The 21889-nt window shown below is 37.2% G+C and overlaps 2 protein-coding genes across 2 annotated transcripts; both read left to right on the top strand.

Moving 5' to 3' along the window:
• Positions 1-3953: 3953 nt before the first annotated feature.
• Positions 3954-13033, top strand: LOC109042441 (glyceraldehyde-3-phosphate dehydrogenase 1). The gene is made up of 8 exons (XM_019059177.2): positions 3954-4155; positions 6653-6747; positions 7283-7406; positions 7777-7892; positions 9233-9487; positions 10307-10467; positions 11307-11501; positions 12689-13033. Exons 2-8 carry the CDS (start codon positions 6670-6672, stop codon positions 12756-12758), a joined length of 999 nt encoding a protein of 332 aa, XP_018914722.1. The 5' UTR covers positions 3954-4155; positions 6653-6669; the 3' UTR covers positions 12759-13033.
• A 1510-nt stretch (positions 13034-14543) lies between these two features.
• Positions 14544-20668, top strand: LOC109042440 (uncharacterized). Its single transcript, XM_019059176.2, has 3 exons — positions 14544-14908; positions 16363-16536; positions 17643-20668. The coding sequence occupies exons 1-3, from the start codon at positions 14866-14868 to the stop codon at positions 17813-17815; spliced, it is 390 nt and encodes a 129-aa protein (XP_018914721.2). The 5' UTR covers positions 14544-14865; the 3' UTR covers positions 17816-20668.
• The last annotated feature ends 1221 nt before the right edge of the window (positions 20669-21889 follow it).

The raw sequence follows: 21889 nt of genomic DNA, 5'->3' as shown, positions 1-21889 counted from the left end.
AGATTTTGAAACACCGCTAACGAGAAACGCGGTTTTGCAGTTTCACCTTCGATATCCTTCCCCCCTCCCCTCTGTACTTACGAATGTAGGCGAGCAATGTAAATATAAGTACGTCCCCCCCCCTCCCCCTCGGGATCGGAGTGTGAAAACTAAGATGTAAGAAAAAACCTCTTTTTATCCAAAACTTAACCAAAAAAAAAAAAAAAAAAAAAAAAATGCAAATTTGTATTGCAAGCATTGAGCATAGCAAGGAAGCTAACATTTGATCCCACTCCCCTTGGCTCCCTTCCATCTAATAGACGATTACACAATAAATGAGAAGTGTGAAATAATTGCCTTCCGTTTATCAGGGCCGGATTAAGGGGGTGGCCACATGGGCCACGGCCCATGGCGGCAAAATTAGGGGGCGGCAAATGTTGCAATTTTTTTAAATGCAGGTACAAAAAAATCGGATTCAGAAAAAAATTACACACAAGAAAAGGTGATCAAATCTCTCATTTCCTGGGAGTTCATTAATTTCTAATATTGTCGTATTTCGGCGATACAAAAGACTCCGCACCTTTAATTACTTGAGTTAAGAGAGAAACCTAACACGTAATTTGGCCTGGAGCGGCGCGGCGCAAACAGAAATGATGACGAGGACTTGTGATGAAAAGGAGAAGCCCTCGACGCGGCGGTCGGCATGTAACACATATTAGCGCCTACGAGACTGCATGAATACTTCACGCATTGCGTCAAACACAGTACGGTCAACAGCGATCGGCGCGGCGTGAAACGCACAGTGCCTACAAGACTACATGAATACTTCACGCATTGCGCCAAACACAGTGTGGTCAGCGCGGCACGGCGGCGGAAGTTATCCCACAGAGATAGGTTTACGGAACTGAACTTTCGCGCGAAGTTCCGTGAAATTTTGCTAGTAGTGTTGACAGGGCTTACGCAAAAAATGTGTCCGACACGAGTGAACGCGTCTTATGCACCCCTCTCCCTCCGGCACGTTCACTTGATGGTTTTTATTGATGTTTCAAAATGAATTAGAAGAGGGCGGCAAGTAGGTAAATCCGGCCATGCCGTTTATTACCTTTGAACAATAATTCTCGACTTTATGAGAAACCAAATTGGAATGCAAATGAAAAACCCGACTTGAATATTAAGTAACCTTATTACACCTGAGGCTCGTGTGTAATTAGTTGCAATATAATTAGTAACTATTTGATTTTTTTTATTATTTTCACTGCTTAATTGAATGGCACATACTTTTTCACCATATAATTATGTATTCGTGTTGTTTTATTACGCGGATCCTGTGGGGAGGTGAAATTGTTTACACAATGCCAATATTTTCCCTCTGGAAAGATCTATATCGCAAAATTCTTTAAATAACTTTGATCCAGTGCCAATTTTTTTAAGCAAACGGAACGTATTAAGAGGAAGGTTTGTGTCCTCACCAAAGCCGTTTCCAGGAACGCAAAAATAGCGGCATAGAGTCGAACTTTGCAAAAAATAATTTTTTCCCTTTAGACATGGTTTCGTTGGAAGTCCGTTTTGACATTAAGTATCTTATTTCTGCTTTGGATTCTTCTTGGATTCTGAATTTATTTTACATGCGGAAATCCCTCTGGTTAGTTTTCACCGGAAAAATTCATTTTACAAACTTTTAAGGGCGGGCACCCTGAATAAAGTGCTCTCAGAAATGTATATTTGATTATCATGTTTTATGACATTTAATCTCACAGCACTAAATGGCGCTGAATTTATGCAGATTGATTTGCGCGCCAACTATCTGGAATAGGAGAAAAGGAACTGTTGTTCTAATTTTGACTCAGCTGTACCGCGTTTCGCAGAAAAGAACCAATCCACATCGGCTTATGCCAAATTTATTTAGGCAATTTAATATTTTAGAAGAGAATGTTTCAGCGAATTCTTTTGAAAATTTTAAGGCATTTGCTTCGCACTATGCAGAAAAGTCAATGAAAATTGCACAAAAATCCGCACAACCGTATTCATGTAAAAAATTACATTGCCCGATTAAATTTGGCAATAGCTGACGTGGCTTGGTTCCTTAATGCTTAACGCGGTCCAATTATATTCCTATTACAGTTATTAAAATTTTACAATTTTTTTTTCAAAGGGAAAGGCTTACGAAAACTGCCCCCCCCCCCTCTCTATTAAGATCCGGTGTAAGGCAACGGTCTCAAGGAGGAAAAGAGGTCACTCCTTACAACCCCGAAAGTAGTCCGGAACCGGAGGGGGAAGGGGGGCAGGGGGGCTCCTTAGAAAAATTTTGAGAATCGAGATGTCTCCGCAGCAATTTTGAGCTGCTCTTGTTGATAGGATGATCTGTCGGTAACAGAGACGTCAGGCAGTTACCTATTCGCAAAATCGCTCACAATTATTTCAAACGAGTAGGGCACTGAAGGGGGGGGGGGGGCAGGCCCTAGGCCCTCGTCCCCCTCTCGCAGTTCCGCGCCCATGCCAACGGTGCAATGCAATTGCCCTGCTGCTCCGACCTCTACGATTACATTCTGTCTGCATGCTGCTCCGTTTAAATAAAGGCTGTGGAGGCGCTTTTGGAAGCTTGATGCAAGTCCCCCCCTCCCCCCCTCTCTTTTCCGTCTCATAACGGGACTGTTTCACGCCGGTTTTCATAAGCGCGCGTCATAAGATGGCTGACTGTGAGACGTGACGGCTCCCTCGTATCAACCCGCCTTGTTTGACATGCCCAAGTTCCCTCGACTCGACGAATCGGTCGTTTTCTGGACTTGTTCTTCAAGAATCGATCTGCCATCTCGACCAGTTCATTTCGTATAATGCTCTTCGCTTCGCGTCACATCTCGCTGTTCCTCAAGCCTCGCCTGGGAGACCACTTTCCATTTCTGTCTGGGTATTTAGTCAGGCTTGAAGGGGGGAATTTCGACATGCTCAGTCAAGGTACAAGGTCATACAGCGTTTAATGGGAGAGTCGCAATTTTTTCTTCATTCTGAAAGGGTTGAAGTCAGAAGGGCCTCCATGGTATCGAGAATTTTTTGAAAAATGTGGATCTCCGGTTGAAACACTGCAAATTTCCGCTCCAATAATTTTTTTTTGTGTATTTTCCGAAGAAAATACACTATTTTTTCAATAAAAGCAAAGAAAAGTAACTGAGGAAGAGTTGTTTTGAAATATGTTTGTAAATCTTTTGCAAACTCATTTACTACGATAAATTTCGAAGAGATATTTCGGTTGCTTTTTTATTTAAAAAAAAATTAACATGACCATATTATTAAACACGCTGCAGTCGAGACATGTGTAAATTGTACGACTGAATCCAGGCATCAATACATGAGCAGGCCTGTTCAAAATTATATGATACTAGTTCTGCTGGTTGATCGACTTTTCAGTGGTCGCTGATATTTTGTACCTATGCATTTAACTCAGAGTGATAAATCATGCGTGCGGCTTGTTTACGCTCACTTCATTTACTTCGACAAGCACTGATTTTGAGTACGTTCTTAGATACTTCCTTTAAAGAATATCTTCGAAATATAATGGTGCGTGATATGTATGTACTTAATGTTGCCGTCCAGTGATTTGAAGGCAAATCTAAAACAGAAGACTCGCACGTGCCACGTACCGTATGGACACGCCTTCAAAATGGAGGGTATACAATGCGCAACGCTCATGTAGTCATGTAGTGTAAGTTGCCGTTAAATAGTTTGAAGGCAAAACTAAAACACAGAACTCGCATTTTTTTCGTGTTCAGCATCGAAAAAAATATTTACATTACTTTATTTTCTGTAAAAATAATTATTTTAATAATTAATTTTCTCAATTTCTTCACATTATTTTCTTATTGATTATATTTTGATATTTTCTCATTTCTTAATTTTATTAGGAATTGGATCTGGTACTTAAGCTTTCAAGAACGAATGTAAGTACAATGTCAGAGTCGAAAAGGCGGAGCGATTCCTAAATCGTTCGAGTGGAGTCGTTCGTTTCTGCGATTCGCTCTTTTCCGGAACCGATCCTCGGAACCTGCGCGGTGAACAACTGTGCGGTCTGTGTGAACTGACTGTGAACGACCTAGCCACCCATCCACCCAACAGCATTCGATTGTCCTTCATTTGACTCCTCTGCCCAAGCCAAGTGGTTGTGTTCCTCCTTTACTGAAAAATGTAAGTTGAAAAGTTTAATTTTTCTTTACCCTTCTTCCAAATTTCAATACAATAGTTGTCATTACGCATTATTTCACACTTTTTATATTGATTTCCCGTGTAATAAGCCGCCTAACCACTCTTCCCGGTGTTTGTTTCACGCTTCCCCCTAAGCGTTGCATCATGCTCCTCCCTTGTCCATATCATTTATCCTTTTCGTTTTCCCCCTTTCTTCTTTTATTCAATTTCCCAAGAATTTTCTTTAATCTTGTCAAGCGCCAAAATGTAGGCTATCAGATTTCACTATTCAGTGGTCCTGGCTTATCAATCTCTTGCATGGCCACTCCGTAGGTGCTTGTCAAACTTTCCTTAATCAGGGATTTTTGAGTCCCTGAAATTGTATCGTCAAGTTATTCTGCATAATTTCTCATTCATATTTCCTATTCTATCTGTTCAAACTTGATTATATGTCCCTCGTCGCAGATCTGGGTCTAACTCCATGATGCATGACTGCCTAGAGATAACAGGAAGTAAATTGTTTTTCAAATGTCTCTCTCTTATCAAGGAGGTGGTACCATGATCATACCTAGTTTCAGATATATTCGCCTGACAATTCGGTGCTGAAATCTGTATGAAGATTGGGAAATTACTCTGTCGTGACTTAATTACCCCTTCACCTTCGGATAGTGGTGATCATTTCGGCGCAGCCAGCGTAAGGCTGTACTCATTTCATCTTCATCCCATTCTGATTCTCAGTCCTGCCGTATTATGGCACAAGAGGATGACTTGCTGTATGTGATGCAATGCTTTCAATGTCCAAATTTTTTCCTGTGTATCCCTAGCTTTAGTTTAAACACTTCATCTACTGTTGTTAGAATTCGGATAAAATCGGTGTACCCTGAATTTCCCATCACCTTTATCACTTCTGACTCAAGGTTATACTGCACATAGATAATGAAATCACCACAGATCTCATTTTTTCAGAGAATATTTCCCGATCAAAATAATCATCTGATTAAAGTATTATATGGTATTGCTATCTTTACAACCGTGCTCAATATTTCTCAACTTTTTTGCGCAAAGTTCTTCTGAGAATATTTTACATCATAGAATGAAGAAAATCCACACTCTACTAACTAGTTGAAGAGGTTCGCCAAGGTGCGGATGGAAATAGGTAGTTAGATACTTTCATCATCGGTACCTATCTCCTTCGTCTAAATGTATGATAATCTTTTTCACAATGGATTCCTGAACTTGAGAGGTGATGATTATGAGATTTGGTTTAGTTATGTCAATTTTTTATTTACCTACCATGGCTGCATTTGCTGCGTAAAGTGGTTCACTATTATCGAACATCCTTCAACAAGGATATAAATAGTGAATGGCTACTGTCAAAACATTTGTAAGTCCCAACTTCATTTCTAGGAGGAAGAGAGTTGATCTTCTAAAATATGTCGCCCAGGTACATCAGTTACTTCCATAGAGTGTAGCTGTCAAATATTAGATATTCCTCTTGTATTAATTTTGGACAAGTAGACAAGTGTGAACTCTAAATAAAAGATAAGAACAGATCGTGCATCCGAAAGGTGCACCATCTCCACTATTTTTACTCCTCTCAATCCTGTGATAACATGTTTGCCCTCCATTTCTGCTGATAACAGATGCCGTGCTTAAATCAAACGAACCAGTGAGAGATACTGAAATCTCTCCCTTATCAACTGCATTTTATTATCCTCCCAAGGTAGAGATTGGAAAAAAGTCTCTCCAATTTTTCTGATGTTCATTGCCAATGCCGTGTTGCTGTTGGCCCCATTATTAGGGGATCTTGGGTTCAATGCCTGGTCAGGCGTACTTACATTGATCGGCTCATGCTGGAGCTACCTTAGCAAGCTGGTTATTGAGCAGGGATGGAGAGGGGGGGGGGAATCTGGAGTCCATGAATACTACCTAGGGGTGAAATGAATTGCAAAAAAAGTGGTTAAGACCATTTCAACAATGAAAATTAATGAGGGATCCTCTTTTAGGAAAATTCTATGATCAGTTACATCACCTTTTCATCTTTCCCTATTATTATTATCACGAGAATTGCTCCTATCTCTTTCTAAGTGTGGAGGAAGGGGGGCGTTGTTGATGTTTTCATAGTGGATTCAGAAATGCTGCTTGCGAACTTGTGAACTACCTGAAGAATCACAAATTAATTTTTCAAGTTTTGGAGCCCTGCCTTCATTTGGAAGACTGACATGCTTATTGATATCGATCACTAACTTAATGTACCTTGATTACCTGCTGATAAGAGTGTATTGTTCAAGATTAAAGAAAATTTTACTGCTATGACTGAAAGCCTGAAAAATTATGCAATGCATCATCAAAAAACTTTTTTGCCTCAATGAAACACTTTTTTACTAACAGCATGACCTAGAGTTGCCTCATTTTACGGTATTCTTAGGCTTGAAAACCTTTGCAATTTCCTTGATCCTTGAATTTTTAACTAAATTTTCTGTACTGGTTATTCTTTCAGAATTACTCTAAATCAACATGTCTAACATTGGAATCAACGGATTTGGCCGTATTGGTCGTTTGGTCTTGAGAGCCTCCTTGGAACGTGGAGCCAAGGTACTTTCTTCTCTCTTAGATTTTATCTCTTGAATCTTCAACTTCAAAGTGGATCCTTTACATTATCTGAGGAAAATACTGCCAGCTCATATGTTTTCTATTCATGCAAATAATTTTATTAGAAGGATGACCATTAATTCACAAGCTTACAGGCTTGTGGGAGAACAGATCAGCACAATTGTTATCAATTTGTGTGTGTATAGCACAAGAAGTAATGATTTTCCAGAAGAAACTGAATTTTAATATTTTAGATAGAAATTATGCATGCAACTGAAGTAATTTAATACTTTCTACAGTTCTCAACAGGAGGATTTAAGCAGGGAAAAAGACCTAAGTACATTATGAAAGTCATTAAAAACCAAAAAAAACTTCAAAGTAATCTTTTCAGCGCTATACTGGAGTAGATCTATGTAGTAACACTTCACTAGCGGTACTTTTAAGTATTCACTAAAAGTAATTAAACTATTAAGAGCAAAACAATTTTTTTAGTAATTTACTTGCAACAGAATATTGATAATTTTAACTGTTCTTTCAGGTTGTTGCCATCAATGACCCCTTCATTGGTCTAGACTACATGATCTACTTGTTCAAGTATGATTCCACCCACGGACGCTTCAAGGGTGAGGTCAAGGCTGAGGGAGACTTCTTGATTGTCAACGGTAAGATTAGCTTTCCATCGTTTAGACCAACATTATTCTGTGTTTCCATCTCAGATAGCACACATTGCTGTTTGCAAACTCAGTTTTTTTCCATCCAGCATAAATATATCACAACTACTGAGTGGATTATTTCCGTTTAAATATTGTTAAACATGTCACGAAAAAGTCTTCAAACAAATTCTCTCGATCAGAAAATTAAAATGATGAAAAATTGCAATCTGTTCTATACGTCCTTTGCACTCGGCACTTCCAATTCAAAAGAATACTTATTAAATTCATGTCAGGAAAAAAGCATCACTTTGCCGTATTTTGTATTATTTCTCATTTGCCTCTCCCTTTTCTCTCACTCTAATTTTCACTTCCATTACAGGAAACAAAATCCACGTTTTCTCTGAACGTGACCCCAAGGCCATTCCATGGAGCAAGGCTGGTGCCGAATACGTTGTAGAATCCACTGGTGTGTTCACAACCATCGACAAGGCCTCCGTAAGTTTTCAATGACTCTTATTGAAGTAAGCCTACGTTGGTTGTCTGGATCATCTCTCCACTTTAAAATTTCCATAACAATAATAAGAATTGAACTGAATGAAATTCAGGAAATGAGCTCATGTAAAACATCAGGCTAAAATGTAATAGCCAGTTCTCTTGTATAAAAGATGGCTTTTAATAAAATCAATTGATGAAAAGAAAAGCAAGTATTTAATAATGTGGAAAAGGTTGGAAAGATTAAGAGCAAGAAAATAATTTAAAAAGGCATCAATGAGAATAAACATTTCTTAAAATATTATTTCTCAACAAATATACTCAACGAGTTATTTATTTGATGTGGGTAAAGGAAGTAGTTTCAAGCAAATGAACTTCCTGATGACTTTGTGGCCAGTTTTTGTATAATTATCTATTATTATATGAATAGGAGTTTTAAGTAGTAGAATTAACCCAGAAATAGTGTTACCATTTTTGAGGATAATTATGTGGCTTTCATACAAGAAGCAATGTTCAGGAGGGAAATTTTACCCTAAAAAATGGTTGTCATTATTTAAAATAATAGTTATCCCTCTCTTCCTTTAAAACCAACCTTAAATAGGCAAATACCGGAGAACACACCATTTTCTGGAGATGAATTTTCGGTTCTCCTTTACAAGCAATGTAATTTGTGTAAATTTAAGTGTAGGTAGGTAGTGAATAACAAGTGATTCTGTGAAAAAAATTACAACACTAAATCAGTGCTTGGATATTCATGAGATTTGAGCAGAGAAAGAGAGAAGTTCTAAGTCAGTCTTATCATTGTTAGGAGAAGAAAGAAGAAGGAGGAAAAATAGAGCGGCTGTTTGTTTGATATTTAACCTTGTCAAGGTGAAGGCTGTAGTTGAGTCTATGAGCCAAACCAGCGTGTGCTAGAGTCAAGTCCAATGTCAAGGCAGGTGAATGCAGTTTGGCTTTGGAACTAGTTTTTGTTTGGAATAGATTAGACTTGGTTCCTTCCATACAATGAATTATGCAACACTCAGTTCTATCCCACTTAAAAAATGTCTTCTCCCATTTAAATCCACCAGTCAATTAATAAGTCTTACTTACCAGTCATTCATTTTTGACACACCGATGTAAATTTTGACAATAGCTTACTGCAAGTATTAGCGTTTAATTCAATGAGGTTTTTCCTCTCAGAAATTTTTAGGACAACCGTGTTAATGGATCCTCGGAATAAAAAAATAAATAAATATGATACAGAAAAAAAAGTGGCCACAAATTTTTGTCCCTTTAGCTGAAAACGCCCCGTAGGTATCACAACTTGTAATTTGTATTCATTGAGTCTTTTTTGCTTCCAGGCTCACTTGGAAGGTGGTGCAAAGAAAGTCATCATCTCTGCCCCAAGTGCTGACGCACCCATGTTCGTTGTTGGTGTCAACCTCGAAGCATATGACCCCTCTTACAAAGTCATTTCCAATGCATCATGCACAACCAACTGCTTGGCTCCTCTCGCCAAGGTCATCCACGACAACTTCGAAATTGTTGAGGGTCTGATGACCACTGTTCACGCCACAACAGCCACACAAAAGACTGTTGATGGCCCATCTGGAAAAGTAAGTTACTTAAGTTTGTCTATCAACACAAAGAGATTATAATAAAATTGGTAAGGGTCTCAGGTTTTTATTCGACTAATATGTAAGTGCCTACATTGCAGTTCAAGATTGTGTCACCTTCCTGCTGGAACTTACACTTGCGTTGAGATGTTCTGATCCATTATCTTGATGAAACCTAAGTAACCTGCACAGGACTTAGTAAATATTTTTTAGAGGGAGGGAAAATTCTGTGCTATTTTGGATGTTTTATGGAAAGGCACAATTTTTGGAAAATTGCAATTGATGGATCATGTTTTCATCCCAAAGGTTATGATATCTCCCCCCACCTCTTTCTCTTTTAAATCGTTAATCCTCCTGGGAAAAGGATACGCAAAATTTTCTAATGACCATCCCTCAGCTGTGACACATTGCTGAAAAGAAGACAAGGAAGGCTATATTGGTGTAAAATTCGCAAGTCGATACATTTGAAGATTACACTTCACATTCAATGATACTATACGCTTGTATCTTCAATTGGCAATCAGTCCTGGCTCAGCCCTTTGAAGACTTCATTCTTCAACTGAAATTGCTTCATGTTGAGTCACCCGAAGAACATAGCCCACTGAGATGCTACTCAAGTTTCTTTACCCTATGAATCCCTTTTTTTGTTGTAACACATAGAATATCCTGAAAATAGAAAACATTACGCAACAAGACTTGGCACTGTAGAACCTAAAAGCAGATGTGTGGTTCACAATTTAAAAAAAAAATGTATACTATTTTTATTAAATAAATTTCAATTTTTACCATGTCATCACACTCAACCCTCTTTTATTTTAGTTATGGCGTGATGGCAGAGGTGCTGCCCAAAACATCATTCCAGCTGCCACTGGTGCAGCCAAAGCTGTAGGAAAAGTCATTCCCTCTTTGAATGGAAAACTCACCGGTATGGCTTTCCGTGTTCCTGTCGCCAATGTCTCAGTCGTTGACTTGACAGTTCGGTAAGTTTTTTCAATAATATCTTCTCAATCTAACCACAGCACATCCATTTGGATAATTGAAAATGAATTATGTGCTCACCTATTTTTGTGTGTGAAAGGCATTCGTATTCTTGAGAAGCAATAATATTTTCTCTCATACACTTAAAACTCCAGTCCGTCAAGCCAATATCATTTTAACTTTGTAAAAAGTTAGTATATTGCTGTCCTTTGTGACAAAGCTCTCAGCAAGGAACTTGATTGAAAAACAATGGATAAAAGTACCCAGATGCAGAGAGACTCGCTTTTTCTCATGTCAAAGTGCACATACACTAAAATACCTGTTCATAGTTTTTCAGATAAATTAACAGAAATTTCACTTTGTTCTAAGAAGCCATCATTGAAAATGCTTCATTCTTTTAAAATTAAGTCCCTCTACATCTGGAAAAAAAAGTTACAATTAAGTCTCTACATATCTCAAACCTTACTCAAAAATTTAATACAAAATAAAATAATAAAACTAAAAAAATTCAAAATTATATTTAGACACATTTCACGTTTTCTTCTGCTTTTATAGAAAAGCCAATTTGCCTCACTCTCAGGGTTTTTTTTTTGTTTTTTTTTTTTTTTGGTTTGTTTCCCCTCTCCATTTAAAAAACAATCTGCTTATTCCACTTGATGTGCGAATTCAATTGCTCCAATGCAATGTCTTGCACTTGAATCAAATCTTAAGTCCCTGAAGTCGTTGGTAGATAAGGAAGTAGCAGATAAAAGTTACTCACTCTCAAGCGAATATCTATGAGGGTGTGCCCGAAAGCAGCTCTTGAGTCCTAAGTAAGTAATTGACTTGATTTTTGTTTTAGATTGGGCAAAGATGCAACCTACGATGAAATCAAAGCTAAGGTCAAGGCCGCAGCTGAGGGTCCACTGAAGGGTATCTTAGGTTACACCGAGGATGATGTTGTATCTTCTGATTTCATCGGTGACACCCAGTCCTCCATCTTTGACGCCAAGGCTGGAATCTCTCTTAACAACAAATTCGTGAAACTTATCTCTTGGTAAGATACTTGTCATTTTTAGAAATATCTTCATAAGCCTCAGCCTCTTCATTCCAAAAATTAATCTTTCCAATTTTCTGGAGGAGTTTATATTAAATTTTTTGTTACTTTTTGTTATTGCCAGGTCAATGAAATTTAAAGGCTTCTTTTCGATATCTGGCAAAAATCGAGAAAATACAACTACAAATCTCACTTGAAAAAAAAATTGTACAGAAAATACAAATCTTCAAAGCCTCTAGTAGAAATGTTGAACCATTTTAACTTTTATCTCTTTCTTCTAACTTTCTCCAAAGGAGTTCTCACCCCCTTCCAGACGAATGATTTAAAATAATTTAAAACTTGAATTATTTGAGAACTTTGGGGTCAGTTCTAAAATGAGCTAGAAACCATGGCTTTTTCACTTTGACTCCCATGAGTCGGGAATTATCTCAAGTTTAGCCTAAATATACAATGTAAAGACAAAGAATTGTATCCACTGAGATTAGCAAACATCCTATTTTTTCCTCAATGGGCCTGTTGCAAACTTTTGCTAGAGCAGAATGAAGAGTTGTTTCCTATAGATAATGCCTCAAAAATCACGATGAGCGCATCGGCAAAGTCTGAAATGCACCCATAAATTTACAATCTGCGCAAGAAATTTGCGTTATTTTGAGCTTCCCGCTTCAAAAACGATACTACTGCACAGGTGAACATTTTGCTTGAGGAGTCGCTCCATCGTCGGAATTATTCATCATGACCGACGCTTGCGCAGTTCCTCGCGTAATTCGAGGAGAGCTCAAGGTCAATTTAGGCGGGCGAGGAAAATATGAACGTAAACGCCGATTGTTATCTGGTTTAATCCTGTTCAGGTGTTATCTCGTCCCATCACACGTGTTTTGGCGGACTGGCGTCGGCCATGATGAGTATTGCCGCCAATGGAACGACTCCTCTAACAAAATGTTCACCTGTACTGTAGTATCGTTTTCGAAGCGGGAAGCTCAAAAAACCGCAAATTTCTTACACAGATTGTGAAGTTATGAGTGCATTTCAGAGTTTGCCAATGCGCTCATCGTGATTTTTGAGGCATTATCTGTAAGAGACAACTCTTATTTTTGCTCTAGCAAAAGTTTGCAACAGGCCCATTGAAGATCACATTGCTTTATTCAGCAGAAGTTTTTTCTACATCCGATCAAATTTTTCATTTTCAGGTACGATAACGAGTATGGTTACTCCAGCAGAGTCATAGATCTGATCAAGTACATCCAGACCAAGGATTGAACGCCTGCAATAACTTCATTTCATCACTTTTTTAATTGTGTGGTTTTATAAACCTTACCCCATCGTCGTTTATGTGCGCCTCCTGTTTTAATTGTTTTACAATCCATGAAGATACAACTTTCTGTCTCACATTAGATGTGAAGTTCCATTTATTATAAATTGTATCTTAGATACGTGTTTATTTGTTGTTAAGCCCATTTTTTTTTCATCCAATGAAACTGTACTTTCAAAAATTAAGAATCTGTGAATCAATATATTTATTAATTTAATTTTAAGCCTGGTTGTTCTTTTCTCAGGTTCCCTTTTGAGTTCATGATGTGCAGATCATTCTGAAAGTAAGTAATCACCTTTCGGCCAAAATATCACGAGCGCCATTTTAGCTTGAGCACTTTATCGCAAAATTTGTCCAATATTTTACGGGAAAAAGAATGAACAGAATTACTTGAAAATTGTACCTAATATTTTTTTTGTCATCAAGATGAAATCCTGAAATTTTCATGACAGTACCTAAGTGCAAAAGTTCTCAAGAAAAAATTAGAACAATATTGAGGTGTCTGGCAACATATGTAGCATCCAAGCGTAACATAAAAGGCATTTGTGACACATTGACCGGAAAATGACAAGAATTATTTGCTCTATGATGGCCTCCTAAATTCTTGTTGAAGCAGCAGTGATATGGGCTTACTTAAGTTCCTGAGCAAATACACAACATCGTCAGTTTTGGTATACCACAGCATTAAGATATTTAGTGTGCATTTGATTCAAAGATTGAAATTTCTCGATAGTTTCGAACTGCTACCTTTGCAAAGATTTTGGTAATTAAACCAGTTGTTGCTTTCTGCAGGAGGGTTCCTAAAAGCCTCCTTTAAATTAATTTAGTCCATTTCATCCATGCACATTTTTTTCTTTTGCAAGTGGCAAAGTAAAATTTTACCTTCTTTTTTGGATGGGAGAGTCATCTGCGGGAAACAAGTATTAAGACTTTATTTTTCCTGTTATCAGACAAGATCGTAGAATTATTTTCGCAGAAAGGGCAACTATCATTCATTAACTAAAAGAAAGGGTTTTCGGGAGAATCAGTGGGAATAGATTAGGAGATGTATGTCAAGAAATTGGAAAGAGCCGTCAAATATATTCAATGGAAAAGAAGAAAACACATTATGTGGGTAAGAACGAGCCTTCTACCTTATTTATAATTTCATTTGCACTCTAATTTACAGTCAGTACAAAAATCGTCAGAAATGCGCTATTTGCACTTTTCGACAGAGTCTCTGGCAGTTTATAATTGAACTGGTTAGAATGAGCACTCGAGTCTGTCGCGACACAGTGAACTCTCGAGCCCTGTATATTTCGGTTTGATATGTTGTAGATTTCCTCTCATAACTTTAATTTTTAAGTGGGAAACTTCACCACAGGAATTCTTGAATACTGCGCCATGATGTTTCTTCTCAAAGCAAAGAAAATCCTGTAAAAATTCTTAGGAATGATGTTGATTTTTCTCTTTCGAAAGAATAAAATAGAAGCGGAAATTTTAAAACACCGCAACGAAGAAACGTGGTTCGGAAGCTCCACAGAGTCGATTTGCTGTTCCTCTTGATTCCAAAAATTCCGAAAAGGTGCGATGTGTAATTTGTGTGTAATATACGTATGCTTAATTCAAATTTCCCGGGATCATTTGAGTGAACCACATTTTTTCTATACGCGTTGCCAAATGAAAGAATTCTAAATTCAACTTTATTTACATGTCAATGATAAGGTGACACAATTTGACAACACTGCAGCGTAATGTAAACAGGAAGGAATTTCTCGCGTCTCCCATGCGATCTTCACGAATTCGCGGAATCCCGAATCTTTTTCAACTAATTTTGCTGTAATTTAAGTGTGTTTCAGCAGTGCCTTTTATTGTTCAAGTAGCTTGAGATTCAGAGTTTCATTGAAGAATACAGTAATATTTCATCTCGAATCTCTCGTGTTCCCTTTCTTGTTTGCTCACTCAATTGCAGTTCATGTAATTTGTTAATCCTCTCAGGTCCTCTCTGTTTACGCTTAATTTTCTCTCTTTGCAAAGGCCTGATCTCGTAGGATATTGTTTGCACACTCCACTACCATGTTGATTCGGCATAGTTTTTGTCTTGTTGCTTTTTTTCTACGTAAGTACTGATACCTACTTATTCCTAACAGTACTGAAATGAATCTACCGAACTCGCTTCAGTAACCGAACAGTTCCGAGTAATTCATGTGTTTCCATTCAGATAAGTTGCTAATCAACGTAGATAAATGAGACTTTCCAGGCTATAAACTGAGAGTTTCCCAGAAGAGCACGGTTTGCCTACCGTGTCGTGAATTGTCATGAATCGCTGGCTATAGGTTAGGATTTTGAATAGATCAACTTTTAGTTATTTCTCTTAAATGGACCGCAGTGGAATATGATTAGTTGTAATGTAGCCGTTTTTACTCTAGCCAAACGCAGGTGTAAGTCGCAGGAATCCTGAGGGTGATTGGTCACGGCCTCTGACCCAGTCGAACTGGCGTGTGATATATTGCGTTGATAATGCCATAAACTTCTTTGAATTTTACCAAGTTTTTGGTTTAGAATGATTTTTAGGCTCATGCGCAGGGGCTGTTGTCCTTTTTTTGGCCATGAGTTCAGAATCAGCCAAGATTTTAACATAACCGATGCAATATATGCAAAAACATTGAATCTTGTAGACTGTGCATCGTGTGTTACGGAAAGCGAGATATCTTTGAAAAATTTGCATGGCGCACTGGACCTATCATCGATTGCACTGATGAGTTCATGTGTCCCAATTGCGCACATCTGCACATGCGCAATAACGGATTCAGTGAATTTTTGTCGGACTGTGAGGCTTTTTTTCTCGGTCAATAATTAGTTCGGAAAAATGAAACGTTGCTACTTGGTTGTAAAATCATGTGTAATAAAACTTAACTTCTTAAGAATTTTATCTATAAATGGACTCTAAACAAGATATCTTTGAAAAACTGAGCGCGCGAAGGAATTTCCTATTGCTTCCCCGCAGTCACCTAGAGCACTTGGGACACACGCTCTCTCCCCCTCTCTGCCCGCACAGCATGGAGTTCCAAGAAATTTTGTCTCGCTGAGCCCGTACTCAACCAAGCCGGACACAGTCTACGTGATTCAATGTCTTTGGATATATGGCATGCCAGTTCCACCATGTCAGAAACCTCGACAGATCACCTTAATTATAACTTGGTGGAAACCAAGACAGACGCAAACAAAGAGGTTGTATCCAGTACTTGCTTGATGTCAGATGGCATTGGATACATTTGAATTGTACTGCAAATCCTGTACTCACCACACATCACGAGTCTTAAAAATGGTGCCTCGTATCAAAATGTGACCACCATTGTTTATCCGCCTCGGATAGGAACCATGGTCTGCTCTTCTCAGATGGTGGGCAATCTCAGTTAAATGTAGGGTTCATGAATAACAGCAGGGTAATGTTACATTTCTGTGATAATGCATAATGTTTTTTGTTCTCATCAGGGCAAGCACAGAAGCTTTCTACTTTCTTCTCAATGTACCTATAAATTGATCTAATGATGTTATAACTTTTTTTCATAGTTTGTGTTGGTCTGACTGAATGTCTTGGCGGCCCTGGCAAAAATACATCGAATGGAAGGTCAAATGTGAGGACATACAAAGCTGAAAACGCTAAGGAAATGGAGTTTCACCAGAACTTAAATGGCGGGTGGGGTCTCTCGGATTCAGTTCCACCTAAAAGTCAAAAAGGCAGAGGTAATTTTCGAAATACTTTTACTTAAGCTTTTTCCCCCCCCTGTGTTAACATGTTGGAGACTATAGGCATGTCTATTCCTTTGTTTCAAATGAACCACCAGAAGATACAAATTCTAGCATTCTGATAGATGTTTTCTCAACAAAATTTGATGCAAAAGACAATTCAGGCAACAAAAATTGCTGAAAGTTACTCCTAATTAAAATATTGAAGTTTTTACATGGTTACGGAAATTTTGAATTTTCCACTCACAAGAAACCAGAGTATACGTGAATCAAATATTGCAACAACAGTTTTGGCAAGCATCTTACTTAAATGAGCAATGTTCCCTCTCTGCCTCTGATGTTCAAAGTGTAATAGCTGAGCTGAAATGGTGAGATTGAGGTTGCCATATTTTTAGGCTCCAAAAATAGTTACTTACTCTAATGTTCAGTGTGCGATTTGATTCAAGTAGACTAGGGTTTTTCTTTCATGAGCAGGAAGTTGGAATTAATGCTTTGAACAACGTTTATATCTTGATCAGGAGTTAGTTCCAATGATTTCCGTCGCACAAATCATGTTCTATATGAAATTTTGATATGATAATCAGTATCAAAATGTTAAAATTTGCACCATGTCCAATGGTCTATTGTAGACTACAGGTCTCTTTTGAGGAAATGTTGTGAAGCTGTAAATTTGTTCTTTCCCATTCTGTGGAATAAAAAATTTTAATCCACTCTATACTGTAAGTGAATTTCACCAAAATTATGGTATTGCTATCCTTCGTTGCAAACATGAGCGGAACCAGGAATTTTTCGCGAGTGAAGGCACTTGGAGGCATTTCATCAAGGGAATTCCAAGGGACAGGGGAGGGAATAGAAAGACATGCCACGATAGAGGCCTTGGGGGCACAGAAAAAAGAGGAGGTGCGATAATGAGTTCAGGAATTCTTATCCAAAAAATTACTTAAAATGCAATCTTAAAAGGTGGCAAAAATGTTGTGCACTTATTTCACAAAATCTCTTACACTTTTTGAAAGGAGCCAAGTAGATTACATGCCCCTTTAGTTCAGTCCATGCTTATAGGTCAGTGTTTGCTGCATCATCTAATGTTCTTATAATTTTTACAGATGTCCCTCCTAAGAAATCTAAGGGTTCTGGAATTTCAGCGTGGGCCCTCATAGGATTGATTCTAGGAGCAATTTTATCCGGAGTTTTCGTGTACTACGCTATGATATTTTATCCTATCTTATGCAAGAAGGAGAGAAAGTATGACGTGATGGAAGTGTCCGCGACACCCTGAACAGTGAGAATAATCTATAATCCATAGAATTGCAGCAGAGGTTTCAAAAACTCGCTAGATACTTCTGTAAATATTGTTGGACCAGTCTCAGTCTCCTAGGCTAGCCTCTCTTGACAGGCTCTTATATTCGCTGAATCTTGGAAATTACTCTCCTGAATGCGGAGAGCTGGATCGAAAATGAATGTCACAATAATGACATTGAGTATTATATTTGTAACAACCCCTTAGGCAGGGGTTCTTTTAGCATGACACATTTATTTATTTCCAAGATTTTGGAATTCAGAACAAAAGCTCAGAAACATTTGAGTTTATTTTGAATGTAAAGAAGGTAGGTGAGTCTTACATTACCTATTGTGTGTACGAAGCATTCCTAGCCGCAAGGGTCATAGAGTCCACACCAAATAAATGTATGCACTTGTAGAGTGTAACAGAATATACAGTCATTTTTATTCTTGTATTTTTTTTCAATGCGTTATGAAAGACAGCTGATATCCTGTCGCACACTGTAAGTACGTACACTTATTTGGCGTGGACTTGACTCCCAAAAAATCTTATTATCTTGAAGTTTCTGGAAATGCCGACCTCCAAGTCTTTTTCTGCCCTCTCTGATTTATTCACCCACATATTTAGTGTAGAAAAAAATACACAATACCTTAATTTCATTTCGACTGTCACAGGGAAAACTTGAAAATTTTTTTAATGCATGAATATATATAAGTATCCTCCAAGTTATATCGTTGTTGAAACTTTAAGAGATCCAACATGAAAGATAAAAGATAGTTATAAGAGTTTGCACTGTTTACAAACAGACTCGTAATAGTTGTACCATTCCGATTTAGTCATGCAGTTAGGAACTCACCCATTCTGGATTCATTCCCATGAACAAAAGAAGGTATTAAATCTTCTGTGAGAGTTAGCAACTCATTCAGTTTTTATTTCAATGTAAAAAAGTTGTATCCTGAGATTTTGCTTATAATATTCTGTTTTGATACAATTTTGATGTGGTGAAGGTACTTCTGTGAAGTTACTAGCAGGCTTATTATCTAGAATAGTACCTAACTCATTATGAAAAACAAGGGTTGGTTTCTTTTAGCCTTGTTTGTTCTAATTCAAGCCGTATTAAAAGAATTTACACTATGATTTTAAGTGCTCAGCTATATCTAAATAGTATCCAGGGAAGTTTTTAAAGGAATTATTTTAACATTCCATAAAGTGTCAAGAGAGAGAGAGGAAGCATATGAAAGCTGTGTCAGTGGTATACACTAAAACAATCTCAAGGTACAAGCGATAAGCAGAGTTCATCTCTGTCTCCCAAGACCAGTCTTGTTTTCCTTATAAAAACGCACTGAAGTCGTTGTCTTCAAGTGTTTGTTGTAATTAGGTCATGCAGTAAGAAAGAGATGGATGCTGAGTTTCAGGCGGGCCTGTCAAGGTATGTGTTTGTGGAAGCTGAACCATCTTAGCTAGATTGCGTTTTAGACTGTGTTTGTTATATGCCAGCAACATAACTTTTGTGTGCCTCCTTGTTTATAAATTGGCTGTAATGAGTTTAAATTTTGTTCGTATTTTGTTCAAAATATCCACTGCCATGTTGGTCACAATGGCTTTTCTCTTGTTTGGATTTTTTTATTATTGTGCAATTCCACCATCAACAGTCCTACCTAATGTTCATCACTTCGACTGTGATGGTACAGTTGTAGAAAACTTTCAAATTTTGTTGCTTTCATAATTAGATATTTACTTGATCCGCTGTGAATCTGAAACTTAAAGGCTGAAAAAGACATTTTTTGTAGAGCAGCACTGCAAACCTCAGATGCACGTTTTTCTAACTTAAAGAATCTCATAATTTTAACTCGAAATACTTATATTTTTTACTCAACTCTTATTTTTGGTTCTAATTAATGTCGATCAGTTTTTACAAGTTTTTTTTTTTTTTAATGTTCTTGATTGTTTAAATGGCAATCACAATTTTGCAATCGCATTTTTCCATGGAAGCAGAAAAGTTTTGAACTGCATATAAAGATAAACACTCTAATTATTGACTGCACAAGGGTTAGGTCTTTTTTTTTGCTTTTTCAATCGTAATTCCAGTTTTTTTAAAAAAAATTTCTTTTGTTTCTGTATTATTTAAAGTGCGTTTGTCATGTAGTCTTACTTTAAATTAAGTTTTTATGGTGTCTACTTAAAACTTGGGGCACATTAAGTAAACCTTCCTACAGTAATAAACTGAGTAACTCTCCTCATGAAAAATTCATTTTGTATTTCATCAGAGGAATACACTTTAAAACACTTAAAAACAATAAAATCACTGACCTAGGCCCAAATTTTATTGGGCTACAGTCAACTGTAAGTTTCAAAACATAATCGCTAATTTTGGCTTAAAGTTGGGAAAAATATACGCTCAACTCAAGCTGTACGCAAGTGGAGCTTTTTTACAGCAGGCTTTAGCTATCCCTAGTTCTTCATCTGTTCAGACTATCAATCAGGAATCAAATAACGAAGTCAACATTCTTGCCTCAGCTTGTGGTCGACTGCTAACCTACCAACAAAATTTGGGCCTGGCACCTTGAAAAGTGTGATGATGAATCGCAATTACTTTCATTAAATAAACTTAATTTCCACCGATTTATTAAGCAATGGATTCATGAAACTGTACAATAAAAAATTAGTTATAGTTCACTCTTAGGTTAAGCTCAGTCAGAATTTCAAAGGTCTTATCTTGGATTTAAAGTCTAAGATGACCGTAAATGTATTTGCTTTTGCTTTTAAGATTTTACTGTGATATTTTTTACTGTATTTGTAGGGTAAGAAGTTGAAGAGTGTTTTATTTTTTATAGCATCTTTTTGTAGAAACGTTGCGTTTGAATTTATTTTTTATGTCTTGAACAATCGTTTTGTTCTGGAAGAAATTATGTTTTTTTTAACGGAGAAACGAAGTATTATTATTTGCTCCATTACTATAGCAAGTGAATCTATGTCATCATCTTTATATGCTTAAAGCTGAGAAAATAATCTTTGTTTTATTTTCATAAGATGAAATTTTCTCATAGAACATTATGTTTAACCTTAACTTTTACATCATGAACTGTCGCAATGTTCTAGAGAAAACAACTTTTTTACATCTCTAAAACTGAGTTGTATAAGCATTCTATTGCTACCAGCAAGTGATTTTGCCGACTTTGTTTTACTCCGGTTTATATATTAAGAAACCATGTACTCATGTTTCTCTTTAAGTTCTTATTTTCGTCTTGAATCATATCGACCAATAATCGATTTATCCTACAATTGACTAGGCATTTGATGACAATTAAGAGTAATTTTTTACAAGATTTTTCCAGGAATTAATAGATGTAATAAATAGAAACTCGATCATCCAAACTGACTGGAAACACTAGGTGAGGTCCAATAATAATAATAAAATAAAATAATATCTTTGATTTGAATTATTTAATTACGGATCATCGAGTTTTTACCATAACTCTTATTTTAAGTGCCTTTCAAGAAGATCTGATGTACCTATGTAGGCAGACGCAACTGTTTTGGTGTCTAGCCAGCCTGAGAAAGCTAATTTTTTCTCACCCATGAATTTCTTCCGATTCAAATAGTATTACAAGCATCAATAATCTCATTCCTAAGTGGATTTTTCACTTTTTCCTTACAATAAAATTTTTTGTAATTTTACTCCAAGAAAAGGTCTTTTTCCTCTCCCTTTAATTTCATAGACTTTGCACATTAATTGGACGTATTTCTATCAAACGGAACTATGTGCTTTATGACGTGAGCCCTGTTATGCGTGTTTTCTTATGGGTATCAGGGCTCATGTCTTAATGCGCATAGTTCTGTTTGATAGAAATACGTCCAATTGAACATTGTTGCTAGAACATGGGTACACTTGCATCCTCACAGGAAGTTGATGGTCCATTTTGATCGGTCACCACAGTTTCAGAAAAAGAAAAATACATTTGATACTCCTTGACCTCCGAGAGAGGCAGCCATTTACCTAATTTTTTAAGCTGAAGGGGCAGAAATGGCCTTCATCCCTAAATCATTGCCACAGAGATAAATGAAAGGTAA

The sequence above is a fragment of the Bemisia tabaci genome, chromosome 4 (assembly GCF_918797505.1).
Source record: "Bemisia tabaci chromosome 4, PGI_BMITA_v3".
NCBI lineage: Eukaryota > Metazoa > Arthropoda > Insecta > Hemiptera > Aleyrodidae > Bemisia > Bemisia tabaci.
Note: the sequence above shows the minus strand (reverse complement) of the source record. Positions and strands in the feature narration are given on the sequence as shown.